Consider the following 13,897-nt stretch of genomic DNA (forward strand, 5'->3'; position numbering starts at 1 on the left):
CATTTTACACTCAGATTAGGGAGCACCCGCTTCCTTGGCCATCTTGCTGGCTTCTCCTCTGCCAGCAGCTCACCTCTCACATCTCCTGGCCTTTAAATAACTTAAAGAGTTACACCCTGAGAAAGGCATTTGTCTGTCTAATTAATTATTCATCACTTACGCTCAGTGCAATCAAACATCTGCTCCCTCAGTTATGTCACCAACAGCGTGGCTGTGGATTTCCTGGTCTGCTCTTCGGTAAGTCTGTAACACTAGCTATGGACCCGAGCAGGGGAACAGAGGAGAACATTTCAGCATGAACAGCAGCTGTCTGAATGGAAAAGCGGTGGGCACCCTTTTAATTGTCATCACCATCAACATCATCATCATCATGATTTGGACCGCGGGAGTGCCCAAAGGCTCCCAAGGGAATTAGGGTGCCAGAGTATTGGGCAGAGCCCCAGTACAGGCAGGGATGCTGTCCACACAACTGTGATCATCTGATAACCAGGAGAATGGAAGAAAGGATGAACATGCAAGCACATGAATATAGGGATGAGGGAGCTGGGGGAAGGAGGCAATAGGGGAAGAAAAAGAAGGAGAGGTTGAACAGTAAGAATTTACACCTTCCTCATCTTCATCAGCATGCAAGGCTCACAGGGGTCAGAGCAGAGATGAGGCTTATAAATCTGCCAATGTTTAAGCATCTTAAGCTGTCTGGCTTTTGTCTGGGGTAGGAAGAGAGGTGGAGGGGTCATTCCCTCACTCTGGGTGAGAGGACGGCAAAGTGGAGAATCTGTATTGAAAGTGTGGGAGGAATGCCCCGGACCGGGACTGCAGGCGTGTTTACCCTGATCAAAGTAACCATAGTAAGAATATGCAGATTTTTAGGACAAAAAAAAAAAGCACTTCAGGATGACTTCATCCTACAGGGTCCTTTTCACAGAGGCGTGTGAAGGGAATAGCAGATGAGATATTGTAGGAAAGCCAGATGGGAATAACATAGTAAGCGTTCCTTTCATGCTGAAAATGGTTACTCTGGACAAATTCTTATGTCCTTACTCAGAAGTTCAGTGGGAAGTTTTCCCAAAGTAAAAGCTAGCTAAAGCTGATTAAGAATCTTGAGACTTGCCCCATATTAATTCAGTGCAGCTACACAGAACTCTTTATTGCACGTTTGAAAGAGCAAGCTTTGAAAGGGAGCTGGTTTCACGCGATAATTACGTGGAGCTGGGCTGTACGAACCCTGGGCTGTGACCTGGGACTGAAAGGCTGCAGATGCTCCACTCCACATGGAGTACGACTCCTCAGCCTCACAGCACTTGGGCTGAAAGCCACCAGTGGCATTCAGCAGGAGAAGGTTTGGCGGTGGTTATCTGTCAGCAGCCACCTGAGGCAGGGCAGCTTTTTCAGGTGGACTTCTGTCGAGAGGGCTCCTTACAGCTCCCTGGTGCCCCTGAATGCCATCAAGAAATTGCGCCTCCAGAGTCCTGTGTGCATCACTGGAGTGAGCACAGGCTGCAGCTTCATCTGAACTGGCTGGTTCCCTGCTGAGTTCTCCCCTTTGATTTTCCACCTGCATGTGGATGAGCAGTGATGGGTGATTTAGGGCAAATCTCACCCCTGTGCCCATTTGCTCAGGTTTTGCTCCCAGTCGCTGGCTGCCACTGCTGCACTCGGGCCAGAAACCTTTGTGGGGGCTGCACTTTCCTGCTATACTTGGCAAAGTGTCAAAGAGCTCCTTACGACGATGGCAGCAATGACAGCACAAATTTTCAGTCAATCCTTTTTACCCTGTTGAAATTAATTTTGACAGCTAAAAGTCTCATGAAGTGAATAGTCGGCCTGAAAAAAATTGCTTTCCTCTCAATCTTATAGGGATATTTTGACACTGTCTTTACTGAGAGCAATATCAGCTTCTGCTTCTTCCCATGTCAGCTTCTGTTTCTTCCTGGCTTACAAATAAACTAGCCCAGCAAGTGAAACCTGTGTGCTCTGTTTGTATTAAACTGAAACCGTTATTCTCGTCTCTCAGCTCAGTATTCTTAAGATGCCTTATGACTCCATATGGTGAAAAAATATATCCTTAGAACAAGGTTTCCATCTCTTATTTGAACTCTTAAATTAAGAGACTCTCACCAAGTATGTCCCATTTCAGTAAGGGGAACAAACACAAATCTTCTAGCTGATTTGCAGCTATTTTTTAGTGGACTGGGCTATTTAGATTATAGGTAAACATACGGGAGACATGAAAAACATTTCTAGAGCAGGAGAATCTGAGTGGATCTGTGGTGAGGTCTGTCAAGAGGGCAGGCTATGAAGCGTCATCCAACAGTACTTTGTGCTATGCCTCATAGGTGTAGCAGTACCCCGTGGACCTTCTGTCATTAGGCTCTGCAGTCGTCAGCCCACTGCTAAAGTCCTTCAAGTTATGTGATCCTCCAAACTGTGCAGAGAGCTCCATGTGGATGGCTCATGTGTGTCTCTAAGCAGGGCTTTTTGGACGGTTGTCTAGGGGAAGCTCACCGGCAGCCGCGGTGAGTCTGTGATAGGCTATGCGTACATGGTTAACAGCACTATGGTAAACGGAGCTTAAAGGAATGCAGGTGTTTTGCCCTCTAGCCCATTGCTTTGCAGAGAAAACAGGCTTCAGAAAGTGGTTATGGATCATTCACGTTCATCTCCTTGACAGCTGGCCAGTTACTAGGGCTCTTGTGGGACACGAGCCATCTTAACCAGTAGCTCTGCTGTTTCAGTGCTGCTGCTGCTACCACTGTTAGCACAAGCACCTTCTTGCAATGTTGAGCAAGGGTGCAATGCCTGCATTGCCTGCAGTGGTGTTAGATTAGGCCAGAGCATGAGAAAGGAAATGCAAGTAACCATTAGCATAACAGTGAAAATCACTACGGAGAGAGGACTTTCAAAGCACAAAGAGAAGCAGATTGAAAAAGAAGAAAAGCATGCCTTGCCCCTATCTTATTTAAGATACAGTAATCCCACGGTAATAGGGGCAGTATTTTCCTGTGAAACAAAGATTTTTAGATTGATGGTGTTTCTTTTAGCATTCATTTTGATGTATTGTCTCATGCAAAAATCCCGATGAAAACATAATAAATCCTGCTATATCAATATGCAAATGTATGCCAGATAAGGGACTTGTAATAGGTTCCTCTGAGACATATATCAGAGATATGAGAGTTCTGTTTTTCACTATCAGAAAGATTGTGATGGCTGAGGGCCCCGAGGAAGACATTTGATACAGATTCCTGTCTTTCCATATTAAGAAATAATCATCTTTCGCAAATGAAAGTGATAGTTGTTAGCTGTTTTTTTATAAGTCTAATCACTCTACATCAAAGGAACCTCTCAATAAAGCAAGAAAATGTGCTCATCTACTTCAGTTTCATATATCAGCTGAACACGCTTCCAGAGACTATGCAACAAATCCTACCCCACCAGGAGGAGCTATGGGTGACCAGTGCAATACAGGGAGATCATTATGACCATAAAAAACTGGATGAAGAGAACAGGGTGAGATCTACAAGCACGTTGCCTCATGGGAAGGTCCATCACAGATAGGGCAGCTGTCCTGACTGTAAAACCACTGATGGTCCATGATGCAGAACTGACTGTTGCTCAGGCTTATTAGGCTGTTTACTTCCATAATAAATTTTTGTGCCGTCCCTCAAAATGTGGGGTGAGAGTAAATGAAAGAAAGCATCACTCAGTTGAGTTTCAAGTGCGGTCTGAAAGGAGGAGAGAGCCAAACCTCCCAAGAATTGCAGTGGGGGGGATGGAGTGCCAGGCTGAGGGCCATACACAGTCAAATTGTTGCTCTGGGTTGGATGTACACATTCACAAAATGTCACCCTACACTGATCCCTAAGCTGCAGTTTCATTTGACGATAGCATCACGGTTGTAAAGGACAATGCTACAATTTGATACCAACACGACTGTGGAGAGGAGGCAAAGCAGTTCAGCCTCTAATCATGCTGGTGAGCAGGTCTGGGGTAACTGGAAAAAGCTGCAGGTTTTGCTGGTCCTCGCTTGGCCCGCTACAGAGAATCTAGCCACTGATGTTTTCATTAAATTTGACACGAACACATTTGTGGCATTGTTCTCCCTGTTTGTAAGTCTTCTGGCCTGGGAGGCTTTGTGCTGCCATTCAGCACTGAGGCCTTCCTGGGCTACTTGACAGCAGCAAGGGGTCCTGCAGTCCCTGGGGCGTCTCCTCCTCCCGAGGAGCAGGCACTTACTCGGGTTTGGCTCCTTGTGTTTGCTTTTACTTTGTTGTTTTGGGATTCTCTTTGTTTTCTCATGAGCAGAAATACAGCTAGAAAAACAATAATTGACAGCCTATTTACCCTATCCGGGGGAGAGGAAGATTTGTAAGGAACAGAGTATCTTCTAGTGCAAATATTCCATGGGGTTTGTCATGGCACAGAGACAGGGAGGTCTCTCCATCTGAATGCAGTCCTGCTCTTTAACTCAGACACAGGAACACAAACCAGAACAAGTGAAAGGCGACGCAACAACCCTACATTTGCAGCTGAGCTTTGTATCTGGTCTTGCTGAAGCAGTGCAAGTGCTGGTGTTAGCTACTGTTCAGAGGACATGAGAAGAGCCCTGGTAGAAAGACAAGGGCACCACACCTTAGGCTGACTCCGTACATGCAGTTTGCCATCGCAGCCTGTAATTTGTGTGCATTCCTTTCCCTTGATTTCCAGCACAAATATAAGTCTGAATAACACAGGACATAGTTAGCACTCCAAAATTTCCACGGAAAGAAAGGATCTTGATAACAGGCTTTTTTTTTTTTTTTTTTTAAACGGCGCTGCATTATACAGATTCAAGCTGTGTAAATATACTACCATATCAAAAATGTTTTAAAGCTTTCAGTAGAGTGATATGCCTCAAAGGTAAAAACATGTTAGAGGAAGCCAAAGTGAGGTGCAACTCCTACTAACACCACAAGAAAGTGCATTCAAAGAAGCTGTGTATGGAATCGTCATCTACCCAGGTAAGGTTTATCTATACTGGTAACTTAATATGAAGACAGCTAGTATGATACTAAGTATGCAGACCTCACTGGAATTAGGCAGACAGACACCTTTCAAAATATGTGAGCTGGTTCTTCGTAACAGCATGATTTCAAAGTAGATTTGTTTCTTATTGTGGAGGGAGCCTGCCTTCCTTAAAAGTACACTCCCTGGTTGATCTAAGATACCTACTTGGTCCAACTGTAATTAATTGTAATTAATTGACAGTGATTTCCCAAAGGACAGAATCACATTTATCAGCAGGTTAGTTGCTGTGCTCCAGACCAAAAGAACTCCCGAGGGAGAACTTCCCACGCAGCATGTTGCTCAGGAAAAGCTTGCAATGGATATCAAATGCTGTAGTTTGAATTGTGACATGATCTTTGCCAGATGAAATAACGTTTTATATTCAAACAGTTATACAAAGAACCAAGATCATAAACCCCCAAATGCTGCCAGTTTTTAATTCGGTGTCTCATTGCAACATTGCTTCATAACTTGCTTGGAAGGAGGGAGGCCAAGGGGTGCCTCTGAGCAGCACATACCTGCACAATTTCCAGCATCTCTGACTTACTGATGTAGCCGTTCCCATCGAGGTCGTACATGCTAAATGCCCACTTCAGCTTTTGCTCCAGTTTACCTCTTGATGTTACACTCAAGGCTATGATGAATTCTCTGAAATCTATTGTTCCATCTCCATTGGCATCAAAAGTGCGGAATACATGTTCCGCAAACTTTGAAGCGTCCCCATAAGGGAAAAAGTTCCCATATATTTTTTTAAACTCCTCCATAGATAAATGTCCACTTGGACAGTCTCTCAAGAAGCCTTTGTACCACTCCTGGATCTCGTGTTCTGTAAAGTCTGTACTTTCTAGCAAATCTTGCATGACTTCAGGGCGTAGTTTGCTATTTTGCTTTCCCATATTGGTGTCAAAGTATTACCTGCAGAGGAAAAACAAACACATACAAATTATTATTACTATTATTAATAACTATTAGCTTGGAGGCTGTAGAAGAACAGTATGCTGGATTCTGAGTTTTCTGATGATAGTTCACTCTTGGGAATCAACTGAAACTTCGGGCACCATCCACTACTACAGGTATACTCTGAAAAAATTCAGAAGCCTAATCTACATGTTGATTACACTGTCTTTTCAGAGTCTGGAGAACTGTAATTACATTGAATTTACTGTCATCCTTCTTTGCCTTTGAAATCATGAGGTAAGCAATGTGTTGCAAGGTGTAGCTGAGTGTTGCAGCACACCCTCCATCCCAGTCACCCAACTGTCTCAAGGACCCTGATCTGAATGAGATATACATTTTTTTTGTATCTCTGGTGGAAGCCAGGTTGCTACAAAAGGCTACGTTCACTTGGTCTTGGTCCAAAATGGGATCAAGGTGCATCTGCAGTGTACACTGAAACCAGGGGCTCCAAAGCCCTTTTAGATATATCTTTATAGCCAGAATCAAACAGAGCAACCCAGAAGTTGCCTCTCTTGTTTGTCATGGACCAATTGCCATTTTAGTTCAAAATGCAGATAAAATCTGAGAAGATTTTATCAATGGTGGATTCCCCCACTACAAACTATTACTGTGTTTTTTAATTCTCCTTGTAGCCAGAAATCGGATCTATTACTAATAGTAATCTGGCTCGTCACAGCTCTTTGAAAAAAACCTCTTAAAAAAAAAAAAAAGGAGAAAAAAAAAGTACCCAGACAACAAAATTAGAAATTTGTTTCCCTTAAATTAACCATTATGAAATATTATTGGATACAGCTTCTGTTAAATCACCTTAATTATATTTTATTTAAGGCACGTTGCTACATATCACATTGTACAGCAGATTTACTAACGACTGATGTCCTTTGGGTTTTAAGTTTTGGAGCCTGGGTGTGTTGGCTCCAAAAGGCATCATCATCAGTTTCAATGGAAGCTTAGCATTGTACCTGAATTCTGGGAAGCTATTCTCTATCAACAGAAACCTGCCTGAGAATTTGTCATGCAAATGACAGTCACAACTAAAATGTGATGCATGGATAACTTAAGCAGAATTGCAAAATAATTTATACAAGACTTCCACAGTGTTGTCAGAATGGATTCTCTGGGCCACAGAGATGGATTAATGAATGATGTCTGGAGTGGCTAATGAGCATTCAATAAAATGTCCTTTCTAGACCAAGGTAATACTTTTAAAAAACGAAGAATAATACAGTATCATCACATGTCAGAAGCAGCCAGTGAGAAATGTATACCATTTGAAGCTAATCTACTGTCTCTTCTATTTGGTACTGGGAAGAAGAAATTGAAGGTCTCCTGGGCTGATGTTAATTGTTTCCTGTGGTGAGAAGCTCCCCTTCTCCCCAAGGTGAATTTGAACTCCCCAAGGCATCTAGAGGACTGACTCCTTAATCTCCTGTGTTCTTGGACCAGAATGACTAAAAAGCTTTATTTCTCAAAGGTAAAATGGTGGCATCCATCCTAGATCTAGCTGTGTCTCCACAGGATCCACTGATGGCTGTCTGGTAATTAGATGTCTAGTCTAAACTCATTGTCTACACAGTTGATGGAGAATAGGCTCCCCTGTTCACAGAGAGGAGGCTGAAAGGGGTGAGGAGTCCTGTCTGATGGGATACTCTCCATCTCCTGACCATTTCAGGAGCCTGGGTGACTGCCTTGATCCAAACCATGTCTTTTCCTCCAAAATCTCTCCAAAACACTTGGAAAGTGGAAGATGCCACCTCAAAGGTAATTTCTTCTATTGCCTTTCCTCCTTTCATCCTAATCAAAACCCACTGTACAGTTTTTAAGTAATCCAGGCTCTTAATATCCTGGAAATAGCAAAAAAGTCCCTGTTTTATAGGCCCGGTCCAACAGCTGCCGAGGCAGCTGATGGTTGCATTGCCTTCAGCGGGTGTTGGATGGGGTCCATAATAAACAACCTGGGAATTAGCTGAGTGAACGGATTACGTTAGGGTAGCCAGATGGGTTTATGTCAGGCAAAACAACAGGAGCAGGGTCTGCCAGCAGGATGGAAGAGCAACTGGACAAGTGAAGTGGCCAGGCTTAGTTTAGAGCGGCACCAGTTCAATAAAGAACAACCCAGTAAAATCCCCAGAGAAGGTAGCAACTACCCATACCCACGGTGGGCAGCTATTCCGCAGCCCCAGGGGCTGCACACTTTGCAGACCGTTAGAGTAGAAAGGGAAGATCTCTGACTAATGTGCAAGCCAGCTGCAGTAGGAGTGAGCTGGCATTAGTGATATAATCCCTTGCTGCTTTTTAATATCTCAAACATTTGAAAATGCAAAACTCAGCTTGCACACTTCCAGTCCAGAGTCTTTTGAAAAATAGAACAGTAAGGTAACATGCAGGCAGTGGCCTTCAAGAGGTAGCCAATAAGAATGTATTTCAGTTAAAAAAATGATGCCTTTATAGCTGCACATGGCTGCAGGTACAATGTATTTTTACCAAGTAATAAAACATACAGAATAGCAGAGTGCACTGCATTGCATTGGTAGGAGCAAAACATCACAATCAGAAAAAATCTACGTTCTCCAGGCAGAAAGGGAGAGCTAGCCATATGTGACTTGCAATAAGGGGTTGAAATTCACAGCTGCTGTGATGCCAGGCAATGCAGTCAAAACCGGTAGGATTATTTCTGAGTCCACTTCTGATGAATTTGTATCATGTTCTTTGCTCTCCAGATTGTTCCTTATTAATAGGTGGTGTTCTAGGAACCGTAACGATGGGATTTATTGTGCCCATTCTATCAACAACAGGTCAAAATGCTTTTGCAGTCCAAGTACAGAAAATCCTTGAAGACACTAGAAGAACCTTATAATCACTTCATACACTGCTACCTGCCTCTTCAGGATAGATTAGATTATGAGCAGAGTACAGTGAGCTAAGAGAATGTCAGCTAACAATGACAGCAATAAATGCACAGAATGAAATAAAACTGGATCTGATTTTAGGCATTTTTTCACACTTTATCACCTCTATAGACCTTTCAAATTTCTAATAAATGATTAAACGTTGAAAATATGGCAATTGCAGTGACAAAGTAAAATATTGACAATACTGAGAAATAGATGTTGTAGGTATACAAAACAAAGACAAATGAAGTGTTTAATGATTATATTTAGTGACGTTTCTACAATTTCTTCCTCTGATACAATGGTGTTAGACATAATATATATGAATGACTTCCTATATGGAATGAAGATGACATGCAAAAATATTAAGGTCTTAATTCTGAAGGCAATATTGTTTGGTAAAAGAATGTGATGTGTTTATGGCTTGAAGGGTTGATGCCATTTCAGCCAACAACTACAGAAGATCAGAAAGGAAAGCATCACTGCTGTGTGGTTGCTATGGCAAGAATCTCTGTTCACTGATTATTTTAAGAAATGTCATAGGCTCTGCTCCATAAAGTAAATACTTAGAGCTTGCTCTGATCAGGTCTAGGCGTGGAGTTTTTAAGACGAGACTGAAGACAGAGCTGTTTGACAGACAACGGGCTGTGACAATTCAGCATCTAAGAGAATAATAAATGAACTACAGTTCATGACTGACACCACACCGACTGACTTTCCCTGCGGTGCAGTATATTGTGTGCAGACAGGTCATCAATGCTGTTACAGCCTTCTCCTCAAACAGGGAGAACTGACTGGACAGAAAGGCAATGAACACTTATTCTATCATGTGTTTCTTGTCAGCAGTTTGCTGCTGCTCATTTACAGTTGTTACCTCAATCTGAAACCTCAGGGTAAGGCAAACATATTGCCTGCTTGAGCAACCGCCTCTCAGGAGCTGGGAAGCTGCAGCAGCCAAGAGCATGCAGCTAACCAATTGCTGTGTGAATGCAATGCAAGCATCTAAACGTATTTCCTTAAAGGAAATCAGATTTATTTTTTCTCTTGGGGGTTCACTATAATAAGCAAGTGCTAGCAAGACATTTCTAACAATGCTCTTGCTCTTCAAACTTGACACCCATCATATAGAAGACAACCTTTTTTTTTTTTTTTTTTTTTGAGCTCAGTCTGCCAAAGACAGCAAGACATCTTAATTTTGATTTAGGCTTAAATCTGAAGGTAAGTCCACTCTTGAGAAGAAGTATAATGAGAAAGGGGCACTTGTCCAGGGAAGTGTTACTCTAAAAATGGAGAATTTAGAATATTGGGTACTTTGTAGCTAACAGGGTGCAAAGCACCTGAAAGGTGTAAAGAATCAGTTTGAAGACAAGTCCTGCCTGATATTCCAGTGGGGATAGCAAGGCATATCACACCATAGGCTTGGCTACAGAGACCAACTGTGTAAAAACGAAGGCAGAAAACTTTTCAGAAACAAGTAAGGAAAGCTCCATTTTGTGATTTCAGTGTTATTCCACAATTTAAAATTAGAAAGCGTTAGATAACAAAACATGAGCTTTAGGGAACAATCTTTCAGTGGCAGAGAGATAACACTAGGCAACGAAGGAAGCTATTTACACAGCTGGTTTATACAGTTCTAAAGCCACAGGATGCACACAGGGGTAATTCTGGGGCACGGATGGAGAAAGTTTCAGTAACACACCACTAAAGTGAGGAGGACATTTCTCCAGCATAGCTGAGAGACAGCTGGGTGGTGGACATACCAGTACCATCTTACTTGACTAGTAATATGGCTCTGTAATATTACAGAAAACAGGGATGAACCACCTCATTATTGTTTGCCTTCAGAAACTGCTGTTTCTTGGTTTCTTACACACATGGTCTGACCTGCTTCCAGGAAATAACCCACTTATCAGGGCAATGCTGTCTTTAACATTTCTAACACATAATTTGGGAATTTCCCTGAGACTAGCAATCGTGGGATTTCAGTCTCTGCCAAGCAACTGAAGAAGTTCCTGACGACCACTGGAATGAACCAAAGGCTGAGTGGGATAACAGCATCACTCCGAACCAGTGCTGCTACCTGACAGTTGCGAGAAAGCAGCAGGAGTCAGTCCCCTGTGGCAATGCCGAATGACTTGTCTGTAGTACGAGTGCTTTCTGCAGACCCTGTGGTTCTCCAGTCACCATCACTGCTGTTGTTTTTCCTCCAGAGTAACTGTTGTTCATTACTAAAAACCTGGACATTTGACGAGTGGACTTACACACACCATCCATCTCTCAAGCTGTCTACACATCTGGATACAGCAGGGATCTCACCTTCTTTCATGTCCTACCCACCAGTAGTCATCTCCTGTCACTGCATACCAGCCTCCACAGTGCAGCGTATAGGGCTCCTGTAAGCTAAATTCTCCTGCCATCACTTTCTGCCACTCCTTCCACTTACTTCTCTGCTTGTCACTCTGCAAGTCTGCTCTGTCACTAGCTCAAAGAAGGGGTGCTGCTCTGTCCTGGTTGACCAAACCTTGCAGCATGGCATCCCCTTACCCTGCGATAAGGGGGGGATGGGGGATGTCAGGGGGACACTGCAATGCATCTCAGAGTGTGGGACTTTGGCTGGGGATGTGTCCCCAGGCCTTCCAGGCCAAAATTTTGCCCTGTTCTCAACAATTCACAGAGTTAGAGGTACTGTCTTCCTTCTCCTCTGCCAGCTGCTATCATTGCTTGGTAAAGCTTCAGATACCAAAGACCAATTCACCAATTACAGCACATGGCAGTCTCTGCAAATTCTGCTGTAATTTGTGATCCAGCGTATGCACATTTCCAGAAGCATCTCTGGTTCGTCTTTGTCCATGCCCTTACAGAATGGGGGAAGATATGTGCATTTACAAAAGTCAAGGCCTTGGTGAACACATTCTGGTATAAAAGCCAAGTTTCCTTCATAAGGTCAGCTATTCCTTCAGGCTGTAATACTGCTAACTGCTGTACAAGCTATGTAATGAGATGGTTCAAAGCAGCAGCTATCTTAAAGGACACATTCTCTTCCCATCTATGTATACTCTTTCTCTTTGGCTGCAACACTAACGTTGCCATGGCCCGATCATGAATGCAAACCCAACAGTAAATGTGGACAATGCACTCTCTGTCATCTTGTAGCTCTCCAGTGAGACTCAGGTGAGCAAGGCAGGAATGTGTGTTCAGTGATCTCTGCCATGTCCCAGCACCGGGAAACTCTGTAGTAGTTCACTGAACTCCCAACAAGCAGGTTGGGCAGAGCGCTCTTCTTTTGCATTGCTCTCCTTTTGCCCTTCCGATGTTCACAATGTCAGAGCCACCGCCAGCGCTGCTCTCCAATTTCCTGTTGGAAATTTCAGTGCCAGTGGAGGATCCCACTTGTGGGACGTAGTGCTTTTGGTTACAGCAGCAGCAGCGCTGGGAAGAACAACTTCTCAGGTTTTAGCCTCCTGCTGTGAAGCGCAAGTGCTACCTGGTATTCTTGGTCCCACAGAAAACTACCTTGCAGGCTCTTGGAAGCAGCCACTTTGCTTCCTTCTGGCCATTTCTACTTTGTTTTCACACATTCATTTGAGTAACCGGTGCAACAATGCTTGCCAAGAAAGGCTTTTATTTAATTTTTTTAAAAAACAACATCTTGGAACATATTTTTGAAAGAAAACCAAGCTTATTAAAAATCACAGAGGGACTTAGCAACAAAATAAATACATGCAGTATAAAATTTTGTCCCTTACCATCCTCAATTTGTCTGCTTATATTGGCAAACAGCAAAAAAAAAAAAGATAAAATCCATGAACAAGTTTCATTAAAAAAATCTGACATTCTCCTATCAATATTCATGAGGAACAGCAGTAAACAGATTTGCAGTGCAGTATAGCAAGTACCCAATGCCTGAAACATATACTATGGAGTAAAACTTCTGGCTAAAACTATAGCTGACATTAAAGAACAGGAAGGAAGAATAATGAAGAAATGAAGATGAAAAAAACAGAGGAAAAGGTGTGGATGGAATGATCATTCAGTATCTGTGCTTTGTTTGTCAATAGAAGGAACAGGGGACACATCTGCTATCCAGTTACCCATTGGAGTTCCTAACCTGTTCATCACAATAAATTTAACTCATTTTGTATTACGCTTTTAGTCTGATTCCAGGATTCTGACATTTTCACTGCTGCAAGTTACTGTTTTGCTTTGTGTCACCTTCCTGCTCCTCCAGCCCCTTACCGGGGATCCTTCCCCTACAAAAGGTGCCCCTAATTGCTCCTTTGACAGTATTCGTTGGGTGCTTTCCTGCTACAGCCTCCAGGAGAAACTCAAGACAAGAAATAAAAGTAAAACCTTTACAGCTCTGTGTTTTAGTTGAGGTGGGCAGTCCAAGCAGGAGCAGCTGCATAGAGTTCATGTGTTTCAAACTTGGAGGCGCTTACGGATATCGAACATCAAAAGCCCAGGCTCTTATCCCTTCAGATTTGCCCAGGCAGAGAAATGCTACAGCTGCTCCACATTGTCTCCTGTTTCTCTTTATTGTAATTCCTTTGTACATTTTAGCATTGAGGGCTGGCGTGGGGGTGGAGGAGGGAGAAGTAGCACAAAGGCAGTGGCCCCATCAATAAATGCTAGTACATTACTATCAGGGTCTTCAGCATCAGTGGGTTAACTAGATAACAGCCCAGTGCTTATCGCGTTACTCTCAGCAATGCCCACGGTCTCTCGGCTGGAATTGTTTTGAGACCAGTAAGTGGTGTTTCGGCCTCAAGCAGCGAAAGGGATGATGCCCTCAGCACTCCCTCACCTCTGCATCAGCTTCAGCATCACTGGGGCTTCCAGAGTAGCTCTCTGATTCCAAAGTGTTCCCTGTAAGGCTGAGTGTGTGGTACAAGAAAAATGACTAGGTGTAAGTATTTCTAGTATTGGGAGTTGGGGGAGAAGAGCATGTTATGTGAGTTTGCACAGCGTGACATATTGTGCAGTGACTCCTCTTGCATTCACGG

At 43.3% G+C, this 13,897-nt stretch overlaps 1 protein-coding gene across 2 annotated transcripts in view; it reads right to left on the reverse strand.

Moving 5' to 3' along the window:
- NCALD (neurocalcin delta) overlaps nt 1-13,897 on the reverse strand; it is a 61,559-nt gene that overhangs the window by 11,519 nt on the left and 36,143 nt on the right. For both annotated transcript variants that reach the window (XM_052786981.1, XM_052786982.1), the window contains exon 2: nt 5,565-5,961. In XM_052786981.1, coding sequence (XP_052642941.1) covers nt 5,565-5,942 — 378 coding nt within the window. In that variant the 5' untranslated portion in view covers nt 5,943-5,961. The remainder of the gene's footprint in view (nt 1-5,564; nt 5,962-13,897) is intronic.

Source organism: Harpia harpyja, chromosome 5, assembly GCF_026419915.1.
Source record: "Harpia harpyja isolate bHarHar1 chromosome 5, bHarHar1 primary haplotype, whole genome shotgun sequence".
NCBI classification, from domain to species: Eukaryota; Metazoa; Chordata; class Aves; order Accipitriformes; family Accipitridae; genus Harpia; species Harpia harpyja.